The sequence below is a fragment of the Girardinichthys multiradiatus genome, chromosome 14 (assembly GCF_021462225.1).
Source record: "Girardinichthys multiradiatus isolate DD_20200921_A chromosome 14, DD_fGirMul_XY1, whole genome shotgun sequence".
Classification (NCBI taxonomy): domain Eukaryota; kingdom Metazoa; phylum Chordata; class Actinopteri; order Cyprinodontiformes; family Goodeidae; genus Girardinichthys; species Girardinichthys multiradiatus.
Window position 1 is genome coordinate 40,090,154 of NC_061807.1, and position 15,171 is coordinate 40,105,324.

Here is a 15,171-nt window from a genome sequence, read left to right on the forward strand (position 1 = left end):
CAGCCAATCACCTTCTCAGCAGACCGAATGACACGCTGCAGCCTGCCCTTATCCTTGGCTGTAGCAGCGGCATACCAGATGGTGATGGAGGAGGTGAGGATGGACTCAATGATGGCTGTGTAGAAGTGCACCATCATAGTCTTTGGTGGTTGAATTTCTTCAGCTGCCACAGGAAGAACATCCTCTGCTGGGCTTTCTTGATGAGGGAGCTGATGTTTGGCTCCCACTTGAGATCCTGGGAGATGATGGTTCCCAGGAAGCGGAAATATTCCACAGTGTCCATTGTGGAGTCACAGAGGGTGATGGGGGCAGGTGGGGCTGGGTTCTGCCTGAAGTCCACAACCATCTCCACTGTCTTTAGAGCGTTGAGCTCAAGGTTGTTCTGGCTGCACCAGTCCAACAGATGGTCCACCTCCCATCTGTACGCGGACTCGTCACCATCAGAGATGAGTCCGATCAGGGTGGTGTCGTCCGCAAACTTCAGAAGCTTGACAGACTGGTGACTGGAGGTGCAGCTGTTGTTGTACAGGGAGAAGAGCAGAGGAGAGAGAACACAGCCTTGGGGGGAACCGGTGCTGATGGTCAGGGAGTCAGAGACGTGCTTCCCCAGCCTCATGCGCTGCTTCCTGTCAGACAGGAAGTCAGTGATCCACCTGCAGGTGGAGTCGGGCACACTCAGCTGGGAGAGCTTCTCCTGTAGCAGAACTGGGACGATGGTGTTGAAGGCAGAGCTGAAATCCACAAACAGGATCCTGGCATAGGTTCCTGTGGAGTCCAGGTGCTGGAGGATGAAGTGAAGGGCTAGGTTGACTGCATCATCTACAGACCTGTTGGCTCTGTAGGCAAACTGCAAGGGGTCCAGGAGGGGGTTGGTGATGTCTTTTAGGTGTGAGAGCACAAGGCGCTCAAAGGACTTCATCACCACAGAGGTCAGGGCAAATCATTAAGCCCTGTGGTCCTTGGCTTCTTGGGAACAGGGACGATGGTGGAGAACATGAAGCAGGCTGGCACATGACATGTCTCCAGTGAGGTATTAAAAATGTCTGTGAAGACTGGAGACAGCTGATCAGCGCAGTGCTTCAGGCTGGCTGGTGAGACAGAATCCGGACCAGCAGCTTTCCGGGGGTTCTGTCTCCTGAAGAGTTTGTTGACGTCCCTCTCCTGGATGGAAAGAGCCGTCCTCGGCGTGGGTAGGGGGCTGGTGGGGGGGAACTTCAGGGTGGGGGTTGGAGGTGCCAAGGCCCCTCTTGAGGTTGGGGAGGTGGGGGTGGTGGATTGTGGCTGCAGCTGTTGGGGGGCGTCGTGGGGGATGGTTGCAGGACTGTCCCTTTGTCTTTCAAAGCGGCAGTAGAACTCGTTCAGGTCGTTGGCGAGGCGTCGGTCGTTGATGGAGTGGGGGGCTTTCGGCTTGTAGTTGGTGATTTGCTTGAGCCCTTTCCAGACAGACGCAGAGTCGTTGGCTGAGAACTGGTTTTGGAGCTACTCAGAGTACAGTCGTTTGGCCTCTTTCACTGCCTTGCCAAACTTGTACTTCGCCTCTCTGTATATGTCTTTGTCTCCACTCCTGAAGGCCTCTTCCTTATCCAGTCTTAACCTTCTGAGTTTAGCTGTGAACCAGGGTTTATCATTGTTGTAACTCACCCTGGTGCATGATGGTACACAGCTGTCCTCACAGAAGCTGATGTAGGAAGTCACAGCCTCTGTGTACTCGTCCAGACTGTTGGTAGTAGTCCTGAACACATCCCAGTCTGTACAGCCTAAACACGCCTGGAGATTCTCCACAGCCTCACTGCTCCACTTCCTTGTCGACCTCACAACAGGTTTGCAGAGCTTTAGTTTCTGCCTGTATGCAGGAATCAGGTGGACCATGATGTGGTCGGATTGGCCCAGTGCAGCACGTGGGACGGCGTGATAAGCGTCTCTGATGGTGGTGTAACAGTGATCCAGAATGTTGTCCTCTCTGGTCAGACATTTTATAAACTGTCTATATTTGGGGAGTTTGTGGGTGAGATTACCTTTGATAAAGTCGCCAACGACGATTACTAAGGAGTCCGGGTTGGTCCGCTCCACACTTAGTATCTGGTCGGCGAGCATGCGCTGTGCGACCTGCACGTTAGCTTGCGGCGGGATGTAAACACCGACCTGGATGAACGAAGCGAACTCACGGGGGGAATAGAAAGGCTTACAGTTTATGATGAAGGATTCCAGGTCTGGAGAACAGTGCTGCTGAATCACTGTCACGTCGTTGCACCAACCACTGTTGAGGTAAAAACAGATTCCTCCACCTTTCGCTTTGCCGGAGAGTTCCGTGTCTCTGTCCGCTCTGTAGAGCTCAAATCCTGCCAGCTGCAGCGCAGAGTCCGGTATTAATCCACACAGCCACGTCTCCGTGAAGCACAAAACTGCCGATGAATAAAAGTCCCTGTTTTTCCCCAACAGCAGTTGTAGTTCCTCAATTTTGTTGGGAAGTGAGCGCACGTTAGAGAGAAATATTCCAGGTAACGGTGTTCGTAGTCCACGCTGGCGAAGACGTACCAGCACCCCAGCCCGTTTCCCTCTCTTCCGGCGTTTCACCACGTAAACAAAGTTGAGCGCACCTTTGACCAGAATGTCCAAATATTCCAGAGCAGTAGGCAGAAAAGTGGGAAATAACTCCTCTGGTGTAGTAGCCCTGATGTTCATGAGTTCTTCTCTGGTGAGAGAGCTCCGGGTACCATCACAGAAGACCGTTTTAAAGCAAAAAACAAAACAAAACAATGCGCACCAACACGCCGAGGTGACCATCTGCGGCGCCATCTTAACAAACATTAAATTGAAATGAATTGAAGGTGTGAAATACTGAACATGGTAAAATTGAGTTCCGTAAAACCATGATTAATTTCTCCTATGCGAAAATTAGAATCCGTGAATTTGGAGGTCATTAAAATGATAACATTGTAAATATTATTGTTATACAAATTAGGGTTATCAAATTTAACGTTGCCTGTTTTCATTCACGCATGATTTTGGCACCTCCATTTTTACCACTTCAGTTTTATCATTCATCACATTCAGAGTGTAATTTTTGTTACTTCCGGTAGATCGGAATACGGCAGCAGCCCCAGTGCGACAATGGAATACCTGTAGTCCAATTGCAGTCTAACTTGTAGTACAATTAATCACATGTTGTTTTTTACGGCACTCAATTTTACCATATTCAGTATTTCACACCTTCAATTTAAGTTAATTTTTGTTACTCTGACCCTTTATACCCCACTGGATCCTGCTGTTCACAACCTGCTCTATGTCCATCACCTTTATTTCCCTTTTTACAACCTGCTTCATGTCAGTTGCCTTGATTTCTCTGTTTTACCTGTAGATCTCATTGGTAAAATGTTTCTACTTACCATGTGGCTCCCACACCCTTGTCTGCACATTGGTCCACAAACAAAACAGCACTTCATGAAAGCTTGTTCAACAATTTTTCTAATATCATCTGCTCTAACATTTCATTACCATTTTGTTCTCTAACACTGCTTATACATCTTCAACTCCTGTCTTTCCTGTTAGCTACCTGTTTACTGGCCATTCACATCTCCTTTTCCCTTCATCGTGCTCTGTCTGTACATTGACTGTAAATCCTGCCTTGTCCTGATGAGAGAGAGGATAGTTAAATGTCTAGGGAGTTTTAAGACCCACAAGGGATCCTTCCGATAGCGAGCCAAATAATGAAAATGTAATTCTCAAGGCATAATTAAGTTAGAGATGGTGTAATTACTGTGTGATCCATTAAAGGTGATGGCAAAAGTAATTACTTATTCAAACAGCAAGGTTTTATGAGGATAAAAGATAGTGGCATGTTGCTTTGCCTCTATACAAATCATTACATTTACAAGAGTACATTACTTAAGCCGTGATTAGTCTTCATGACAGCTTGTTCATCTCTGCAGTAAAACCTTGGTGGAATAAAAGCCATTATTTGAATTGAATTGTTTTTTATAAAGCTGATGGCCTTTGCATATCCATCCATGGGTTAAGGAATACTTATTCAGTAAGGTTATTAAAAAGCTACGTTTTAAAAGTTAAATACCTTCGTAACAATGACCAGCCGCTTTGACGTCTTTCAGTCAGGTTTCTATTCTCACCACAGCAGTGAGACTGCTCACGTCAAGGTATTCACTGACATCTGTATAAAAGCAGACTGTGGAAGAACCACAGTGCTGGTATTATTGAACCTTAACGCAGCATTTGACACTGCAGACCATAGTACATTACTGTAGCGACTGGAGAACTTGGCTGGACTTTCTGGTACAGTACTTAAATGATTTGAGTCTTACTTGAAGGACAGGGATTTCTCTGTGTGACCAGTTGACAAAAATTACATGTGAGGTTCCTCAAGGTCCCATCTTGGGGCCCCCTCTGTTTAATATCTACATGCTCCCACTAGCTCAGATTACAACAAACAACAAGATAAGTTACCATAACTGCACAGATGACACACAACTCATTACAATGTCACCAGGTGGCTATGAAGCCATTAAATTCATTGGGTACATTTATAGAACCAATCAATGCATGGATGTACCATGATTTTCTTCAGTGAAATTAAAACAAAACTCAAGTACTGTAGGATGACTGGGAGTGACGAGAGCCAGCTGCATGCTGACAGCGAACCTTTTCAAGGCTAACGGGAGGAAGGGAGAACGCGACTACAGCCAGCAGCGTGGCTATTACTGGCATCTCCAAGGCCGGAAAACAGCATCAGTAGGTCACAGTGACCATGACTAAAGTATTGAGCAATAATCAAGAAGCTGAGCTGAATAGGTTGCGCAATAACTAAGAAACCTAATAAGGGGTTGACTGGTGAAAGCATCAAGCACCATAAAAGCAATGCTGAAGGAGGGAACGGGTTTGTTTCCTCACAGAAGACCAGCGAACAAGATCGGATGGAGTAAAGAAGCTTAGATGGAAAAGGAACAGAGACACAGCCCCACCGATCGACTGCATTAAAAGGAGGATCAACCCGTGGGCCCAGAAAGGACTGTGCCTCAAGAGTAAGAATCTGATTTCATCTAAAGCCTTTTTATTCAGACAACAGAAGTGAACTTGATCGGTGAACAGCTGATTGCTCTAAGTTTCAGGCTTCTGGAAGTCCTGAATCAATCTCATTTATGTCTCCGGGTTTCCTTCAACTCTTCAGCCTCTGGAAACTACTGTCTTCGGAGACATATAACAACAAAGATCCTGTTTAACCATTAAAGCCTGGTGCATCAGTGCCTGCCACTTAAAGGAAGAAAACTGAAGATTAAGTCGTATTCCCTTCAAGAAACCACTTGTTGTTACCAGAAGAATCTTCTCCATCAGGTGCATGGATGAACCTCCATCTTCAAAGCCTCTCCAAACTCACTAGTTTCAGCATCAGGGAAAGACAGGTTGAGTTGATTGATTCATTTCTATTATTGAAATTATTTTGTGTTGCCGAATTTAAGCTGTTACTGACCCCTGCAAAAGCGTTACTAATTAAAGAAAGCATATAAAATTCTAGTTAAATCGTGGACATTCAATTATTTGAGTCACCATATTTTTTGGTTTTTTATTGGTGGTAAAAAGTCTTGTTGCCTGGTTCCAAGATATTTTAGGAGGTTTTTATAGGTTGCCTTAGCCCAGTTTGTTAAAACGCGCCCTTGGGGCTCGTGCTGAGCCACTAAAATCAACCTAGCCCATATACCAAGAGCCAGTTGTAAAATTAGGGAATGAGCAGCCGTGAACAAAAGTTCACTACTCAGTCGTCCAGACCACCAGTTGAAGAAGGGCGAGACCTTTGTATGAAGGCTGTCAGAGGCAAGGCGAGTAATTTACCGACACCAGCTTAAGCAGAACTTTCATTAAACCTGCTTAGTAAGACCTTTCAGGTTTGGGGAAGTCTGGACCCGTTGGATGGAGAGCTGGTTTGAGCAATCCCTTTAGACATAGGTAAGTAGGAGGGAGGGGTTAGCTCATCGGAAAACAAAAAAATATTTTTGGATGAAGGGAGGAGCGATCAAAGAATCAGCACACAACTTCAGTTACTACACCACTGATCAGACCTAAATTTGGATGTAGGGATGGACTTGGACCTGAACCTTCAGAGGCACATAAAAACAATCACTAAGTCAGCCTTCTACCACCTGAAGAACATTTCCAGTATTAAAGGACTAATGTCCCAAAGGATCTTGAAAAACCTATTTATGTGTTTATCTTTATATAATAATACCAAGAATAATACCAAGATGGCGCCGACGATGGCAGCCTCGAAGCTTCGCTCTCTCTTTGTTTTTGTATTTTGTGTGTTTTTATGTTTTTCGAGCCACAGTACTGTGGTGTCGGGCCACAATCCTGTGGTCTCATTCAGTAGAGAGGAACTTCTCAACACAGAGTCCTCTCCTGGGATCTTTTCACCATCTTTCATCGATCCAAGGTTCACTGAGCTCCTGGCAAGCGAAGCTGCGGCACTATTCGGGATACTGCGCCGAAAGCGTCGGAGGGGAAACCTTGCTGGCGTGCTGGTAAAGATCCGCAAAAGAGGACTTCACCGAAATATGGCTGAGTGAAAACATCCCGGACTGAGCACTGCTGTTGCCGGACTTCCAGCTGCTCAGAGCGGATCGCAGCGCGGAGCTATCGGGGAAGAGGCGAGGAGGCGGAATCTGCTTTTATATAAATGAAGGTTGGTGCAGAGACGTAAAAGTGCTGGGAAAAATATGTAGTCGGGATCTGGAGTCATTTTCCATAATCTGTAAGCCGTTTTATTCACCAAGAGAGTTTTCCTCGTTTATAATAATTGGCTCATATTTTCCACCGCATGGCTGCACTTCTGCTGCGGAAAAACATCTTGCTGAGCTGATCACAGATGTGGAGACAAAATACACTGACTCTTTCATCATAATACTGGGAGATTTTAACAGAGCAAACCTCTCCCATGAACTCTCCAAATACAGACAGCATATTAAGTGTCCCACCAGAGACAAAAAAACACTGGACCATTGTTACACAACGTTAAAGGACTCATCATGCTGTTACCAGGGCTGCTCTGGGTTTTTTGGATCATTATCTAATCCACCTCATCCCAACCTACAGACAGAGACTAAGAGCTTCCAAGCCCAAGGTTCACACTGTTGATGCTAAAGGCCTGCTTTGAATGCACAGACTGGACTGTTTTTGAAACCTCAGCCACTGACTTAAACCAACTAACTGATGTGGTGACATCATACATCAGTTTCTGTGAGGACATGTGTGTGCAGACCAAGACCTTCTGCACCTTTGGGAATAACAAGCCATGGTTTACTCCACACCTCAGGAATTTGCGCAGGGAAAAGGAAGAAGCTCACAGCGGTGGAGATTGGGCTAACAAAGACTAACAAAGGAGATCAAAGCAGCCAAGAGAAGCTACAGTGAGAAGCTTAAGAACAGCCTTTCTACTGGTGACACTTCAGCTGTATGGACCAGTCTGAGAAATCTAACTTCCTATAGGAGCCCCCCCACCAAATCCTGAACAGAGTCGTCTCCTGGCCAACTGTCTGAATGGCTTCTACTGCAGACATGACAGGAAGCTGTTCACACCTCAAATCATCTCCTCCACATCCCATTCAGGAACAAGTTCTTCCCACAAAGCTACCAACCCCTTACCTTCAGATCCTCTGCCGGCACTAAACATCTCTGAGGAAGATGTAAATAGGCTCTATCAGCGCATGAAAACAAAGAAAGCTGGAGGACCTGATAACGTCTCCCCATCATGCCTGAAAGCCTGTGCAAATCAACTCGCTCCGATCTTCACAAGGATCTTCAACAAATCACTGGAGAAATGTGAGGTCCACTCCTGCTTCAAACGATCCACCATCATCCCGGTGCCAAAGAAACCCACCATCCTAGGATTAAATGACTACAGGCCTGTAGCCCTGACGTCTGTGGTCATGAAATCCTTTGAGCGGCTGGTGTTGAAGCACCTGAAAGACATCACAGGCCCCCTGCTGGACCCCCTGCGATTTGCTTACTGAGCAAACAGGTCGGCAGATGATGCTGTTAACTTAGGTCTACACTTCATCCTGCAACACCTCGACCACCCAGGGACGTACGCCAGGATCCTGTTTGTAGACTTCAGCTCGGCCTTCAACACCATCATACCAGACATCCTCCACCAGAAGCTCACCCAGCTCAACGTCCCGGCCTCCACCTTTCAGTGGATCAACAGCTTCCTGACGGACCAACAGCAGCAGGTGAGACTGGGGAACATCTTCTCCTGATCCAGATCAATAAGTACTGGTGCCCCCCAGGGGTGTGTTCTATCCCCACTCCTCTTCTCCCTGTACACAAATGACTGCACCTCATCGGACTCGTCCGTGAAACTCCTTAAGTTTGCAGATGACACCACTGTCGTTGGACTGATCCAGGATGGTGATGAGTCTGCATACAGACAGCAGTTGGATCGGCTGGTGCACTGGTGCAGTCAGAACTACCTTGAACTCAACCCACTTAAGACTGTGGAAATGGTGGTGGACCTTCGGAGAACACCACCCCCATACACCCCCCTCACCATCCTCAACAACACTGTATCGGCCGTGGACCACTTCAGGTTCTTAGGAACCACCATCTCTGAGGACCTGAGATAGTCTTCATACATAGACACTGTTCGAAAGAAGGTCCAGCAGAGACTGTACTTCCTGAGGCAACTCAAGAAGTTCAACCTTCCACAGGAGCTGCTTGTCATCTTCTATGCTGCCATAATTCAATCTGTCCTGTCTTCATCTATCTCAGTGTGGTTTGGCTCATCCACAAAACAGGACAGGTCCAGACTGCAACGAATAATCAGGGATGCAGAGAGAATAATCAGGGCTGACCTTCCCTCCATCCAGGACTTATACAGGTCTAGGGTCAGGAAAAGAGCTGCTAAAATCTCTGCAGACCCCACACACCCTGCACATAAACTGTTCAGAGCTTTCCCTTCAGGCCGCCACTACAAAGCACTGTTTGCTAAAACCAGCCGCCACAGAGACAGTTTCTTCCCCCAGGCTGTTTCTCTGTTGAACATTCAATAGAGTACAGAACAAAAGCATAGAAATGTTGCAAATGCACCTTTTTATTTATATATGTGTATATTGTACAATGTGTATATGTATATTCTGTAATACAAAAACAAAACAAAAGCGCAAAGTGTACCGGAGTCAAATTCCTTGTTTGTATGTACGAACTTGGCAATAAAGCTGATTCTGATTCTAATCTTTAGTCAAACCTACACAAATACTGAAACCCTGATTTCTTTTAAATCAAAGTTAAAAACCCTTTTATTTTGAGTTGCTTTTGACTGTCCTATTTAAATTATTAACTGAAACATCATTAATTTCAGTCTTTAGTCCAACTTTTCTTTGCTTCCCTTTATTATGCCATTGCAATGTACTTTTTATGTTTTTTTATTTATTTTATTATCTAAAGCATTTTCAATTGTCTTGTTGCTGAAATGTTCTATACAAATAAAATAAACTTGCCTTGCCTTTTTTCTCATCCACTGGGGGGAAGTATAACATCTGAATATGGCTGCTTACCCATCATCCTGTTGTGGTGTTATTAATTTCAGCTAAAGTGTTTGGACTATACTGAGGTTAGAAAGTGCAAGAAGAACCACAGAGGAAATAAACACTTGGAAGCAATTCAGAATGTTGTGCATCTGACACCTCCCACTCCAACATACGGGAGTTAAATCTGCCCACACTGATGAATCTCTAGAGACTGTGTCAGTCAACATAAGGGTGCTCACAGAAATGTGAGAGGAAAACACTATATTGCAGTCCAACATGTTCACACTGCAACTGTGATATGCTGCTTGAATTGTATTTTATCGTGTTTTCTTGTTATGAACAATACAATCCCTCATGATTTTAGAGAGACTTGAAACTGGTTTTAGTGCAACTAAACAGTCTAACAGAAGACAAAAATGGGGTCAGTTGTGTTTCAAACAAGACTCACATCTTTAAGGCAGCCCATAAAGTTGTTGCTGACTGGTGATCCAGGCAGGTCTGCAGTGTTGGGACTTCCTCCAATGTAGAAGAAGTCATCGGAGCCTAACATGGTGTAATCCTCTTGGGTGTAACCCGTGGTGGTCAAAATACCATCAACAGAGATGGTCACCTAGTGTGGGCATCGGCCAAAAGAGACAGAAGTAGGAAGAGGGAACAATAGAGCAAGAGTAGAGAATGATAAGAGAAGAGAGAAATTAGAAGAAATGAGGGGAGAAACAAGGAAGATATTAGATTTAACACCAGTGATTGGCAGGGCTGTGTCCTAGGGTGTGTTGCTCGCTTTGGTCAAGTCAGACTGAGGACATTCGCTGTAGAGTGCAGTTGTTACAGTAAGAGTAAGCCATAAACTTTACTGTACTAATCATTGACAGTGAAAAAAAAAAGAAACTCAAGAGAAGACTCGCTTTAACTGACCGGGTTAAGAAGGGCTAGAAAACATGAAATCCTGTTTCAATGGGACAACTACTTATTTTGTAGCAAGATTAATAATACCCACTACCAGTTACCAAAAAGACACCTGTTCAGTCAAATGGTAAATGTGCGAAACATAAACCATTAGGCACTTTATCTCTTTGTTTTTTTTTTGTTTTTCTTTTCCTGTGACTGGCATAGATATTCTATAGCAATTCTGTGCTGAACCAGTTTTCATTTCAGGCCCTATCACTAAAAATAACTCCCTTCTCATTTTAATTGCCTCCAGTCTTGCATTTGCTGCAAGGTTACACATTCTGTATTAAAGGTTTGATTGCTGACAGAGTAGACAGTGCCAGGTTGGAATGAAGAATCAGACACAGACATAGGCTGAGAGTATGAGAGTATGCTGACAGAGATGTAGAAACAGGACTTACCTTTTCAAAATTCCCTTTTTCTTTTTTACATTTCTGAGAATAAGACAGGTTGTTCTTGGAGGCTGTGTTTCAAAGCTCAAATAAAATCTAAGTATTTGAAATACTTAGTCTCTATAATCTGATATCATTGGAGCATTAGTAGCCCAATAAAAAAAAGGTTTATCCGGCATTTCACTAGGATGTGTCAGAACTACTCTTCTAGCATCACATGCAAAGCTTGGAAGATGAGACAAAGCTACTGCTCTAAATGTCACAGCAGCCTGTTGACTAAAAGTTCAATAACTACCTGGGGAGTGAGAGAAAAGAGATCTGGGATACACTCAAGGAAAGCATCTCTCCACCATTCATAGGACAATACAGTAATCATTATGAGTAAAAACCTATTCTTTCCACATTCAGCTCATTACAATGCAGATCAAATTGCAGTGGTTGATGATAATGCAAATAAGTATAATTTAGTTAATTGTCCTGTTGCTCTACATTGTCATTTTACATGGTGACTGTATTTACCATAACCACCACCAAAAGAGTGCTTCCAAACAAACACACAGCCAAATCCTGTTATTTGATTTGGGACCAAATTTAGTGGTTTGTCAATTATTTATAGTTTAATCATACTAAAACAGCTGGCTTAGCTGAAAGAAAAGTGCTCTCGTCTCTGATTTAGTATATAATGATTTTGCATAAATGTATAAACATAGCACTCCCAGGGGCTATGCACATCGCCAATTGCTTTCCATTGCCTTCTGCATCGAGCAGTGGCAGTATTACAGATTTTATGATGGGAATGTGGAGAGGAATTTTCTACAGCATATGGATGGAAACATCCCAAAACATGTTTGGTTCACAAGTGACAAGCTATAAGAATGAATGCATTTAAATTTTATAAACAATGCCTAAAACGTTTCAGCCCGGTATAAATGAAATCAATAAAACGTCTGAAGTTGGTGGCTCAAGCAAAACTATAGCAACTGCACTCCACAGATCTGATTCCTCAGCTGAATCATCATTTTTGATTCCCAATTCCTTCAACTTTTTTTTCTTCCTTTTTTTCCTCAGTACTTCCCTGATTAACAGGGCAACCCATTTTTATGTCTGCTGTTGGTGAATAATAACGATTATACTGGCCAGATGTATCTGGCATTAAGAATATGCAATTTGCAGAGCTGGTATGTGGGGGGATCATCTTTGGGGGTCACAGATGGGGCTCTCAGCTGGACCGACTCACTTGTCCTATCATGATGGTGGAAACCTCACGAGCTATGGAAAAGAAATGGGGGCATTATCAGGATGTGTGCAATTTTAAACACATTTACTTGATTTCAAATGAGCCATTTGTTCACATGGTTGTCCAAAATAAGGAGTTAGGCGATGTTGCAATATAAAGACTGAACCTGCAAGGCCTGTGACACTAGAACGTTGCCTAAAAGTCCTAAGGAGCTCTTAGCAGAACATTTCATAGAAGGCTGTTAATGGTACATCTTAAGACCTGAATATTGTCAGTGGGATAATGAGGGACAAGCATTGACAAACTGCCAGACACCTATTAAACTTCAGCAAAAAAGGAAATAAGATGTGATCAGTGTTTGTTTTTTTCATTTTCATTTTTTTCTACTATTTCTAAATCTGCCACCGAAAAGGTTCAAAGCTTTTAACACAGGCAGATCAGTAAATATTGCCTTGAGTAATCTTATTTATGAAGTGATTTATTATGTGATCAAAGGCTGGATCTATGCAGCAAAAAACTCCCCACAGAGAAAACTTGTCAAAGTGCCAAAACAACAGAAAGCATTAGTAGGAAAAAAACTCAATAAAAACATTTCTGTTTCTTCGGAGGCTGGAAAACAGTAGGACACAGTGTATGTATTAAAATGAGTAAAAATCACTTCAACCCCTGCAGCAGGCTTTACCCAGCTTCTTTTCAGATACCTTTTTAGCACAGCACACACAGAACCTCAGACCTTGCTGATGTTGAATTGTGACTGTCCCAGATTTAGGTTTGACACATTTTGAAATATCAAATAATTTTAAGCTTTCACGTTCACCCAATCTCCTGCTGCTTGAATAGTTCAGTAATGAAGGGAGGATTTATTTTATGATTTTAACTTCCTTGATCAGATACTCTCTTGTTGTTCTTCCTCCTTATAAACTACCTTCTTACAAAATGGAAACTTAGCTTCTATGGTAAACTAGAGCTGCTCTGCTCTCCTGCTGTTTGTTAGCATCTCTCTAACTGTATATTACTCTGAAAGTGCTACTGGCTCAGAACACTGGATTAGTTTATCATGAATCAAAAACGCATCATTATTTTTTCCACTGTGCAGTGACCACACTTACACTATGCAGGTGGTAAGTCCTGTCATAATTATAACAACAGAACTAACAGGAATCTTCACACATACAGTTCACTGAACTGACTTGCACACAGTCCACTGTGCATCAGAATACTCCCATCTTATCCACTCTGCTGATCCTCAGAGGCCTGGTAAAAACGTATGTGCTGACTATGACCAGACTGAAATGAAAAGAAATGAGCAAGCACACTAATAGGAGGTCCCATGAGCACAGCCACTACTTCACTGCTTCTATATATGGATCTGAATGAACTCAGGTAGTTTCTGGGGCTGTGAGCAAGTACAAAAGGAAGCACTAAGCCTTGCACACACATTCACAGAGGCCTCTGCTGCTGAAGGAAAACGGTATCATTTTAACTCCATGCACCAGGATGAATGTTTTCTGCTAATTGATGGTAATAAGGATGACCTTTGATGATGATAAATCCCTTCCTAAAGTGGGGTTTGCTGCCCCGAGTCATGGACTTCATAGTTCGGCTGCAGTGTAAAAACATCCACCTATTTCGGCCAGAACTATAACCAATAAAACAAATAAATTATGACATCACATTTCCTAATAAAACAAAACATTTTGATAGAAAAAAGAATTAACAAATTTTAAGATGCAGATAAATAAAGTCTGAAACCTTGTGTAAAAATCTTGAGGTATTTAACTTAAGGCTTACAGTTTAGGTCCCCAAATTTAAGAATTTGTAAGATGCTTTAACACCCTGCAAAAGCAGTGACGAGGGGCTGCATGGTTGGCTGTTGGCTGTTAATTGGGCAGCCTGACTAGCCCAGTGAGGACACACGGGACATGGTGAGCTTGGACATGGAGGCTGGCCAGCAGAGCCTTAAGATGTACATGGATTACAACTGACTTGCAGCTTCATCTAGACGATAAATAAGTACGTCTGATGTGAAATCTCAGAAATCCTGATTTTATGGTAAATGTTTCTCAAAACCCAAAACATCAGTGGAAATAGGGGCAGCTTATACTAACCAGCAGCCAGTACAACAGTTGGCTGTCATGGAGAGTGAACACGGACTAGTGGACAGACATCATCGCTGACCAAGGACTTTTACTAATTTCTTAGGCAAGTCTATTTGCTGTTTGCACATCAAGGTAATTTGACAAGTACTGTCCACAGTGCTGTTTGATCTCAAACATCTGAAAAAAGACAGCTTCTTCCGAAAGAAACTCATTTTTCTTGTTTAGTAATTGCACATACAGCTAAGGCCTAGTTATTCACATCCCTGGCAGATTTAGATTTATTATAGATTATATATTAATTATTTTCATTCCACCACTGAGTTTGTTGCTGGTAGGAAATGAGACTGCCATCTCTCAAAAGACAATAAAACATTGTAAAAGGAGCGTCAGTTTTGGACAATATGTTGAACATATGGCATGTTGATAATTATCTATACCTTTCTTAATAATACATAGAAAGATCTTTATTGGCATTACAGTTTCAAATGAGTCTTGCAATTGCTGACCAGCTTTATACATGTTTTCACTGGCATTAAGTGTTTAGTGTTTAAGGCAGGAAGACCTCCTTACCAACACTTTAATCTCCTTCCAGAGATTCTCTCTCAGATTAAAGTTGAGACTCTGGCAGGTCCACTCCAATAATAATACTATCTTTAGTAACAAGAAATGTTGGTAAAGTTATACATAAATTACTTTCAATCTAAACCAAGAGTGTGAATCATTTAGGACTGTATATATGAAATGATCATAAATTATTTGTTCATTCAACCGGTCCACATGTGTTTTGTGGACCTGGAGAAAGCATTCGACTGTGGTTCTCGTGATGCCCTGTGGGGGGTGCTCCAGGAGTATGGAATCGGGGGCCCTTTATTATGGGCAATCCGGTCTCTGTACAAGCGGAACAGGAGTTTGGTCCGCATTGCTGGCACTAAGTCGGACCTGTTCCCGGTTCATGTTGAGAGGGGTGT

General features: G+C 43.3%; 1 protein-coding gene across 7 annotated transcripts in view; it reads right to left on the reverse strand.

Annotated features, from left to right (window-relative positions):
- nrxn2b (neurexin 2b) overlaps positions 1 to 15,171 on the reverse strand; it is a 960,343-nt gene that overhangs the window by 503,411 nt on the left and 441,761 nt on the right. For all 7 annotated transcript variants that reach the window (XM_047385485.1, XM_047385484.1, XM_047385482.1 and 4 more), the window contains one exon: positions 9,976 to 10,137. In XM_047385485.1, the coding sequence (XP_047241441.1) occupies positions 9,976 to 10,137 (162 nt within the window). The remainder of the gene's footprint in view (positions 1 to 9,975; positions 10,138 to 15,171) is intronic.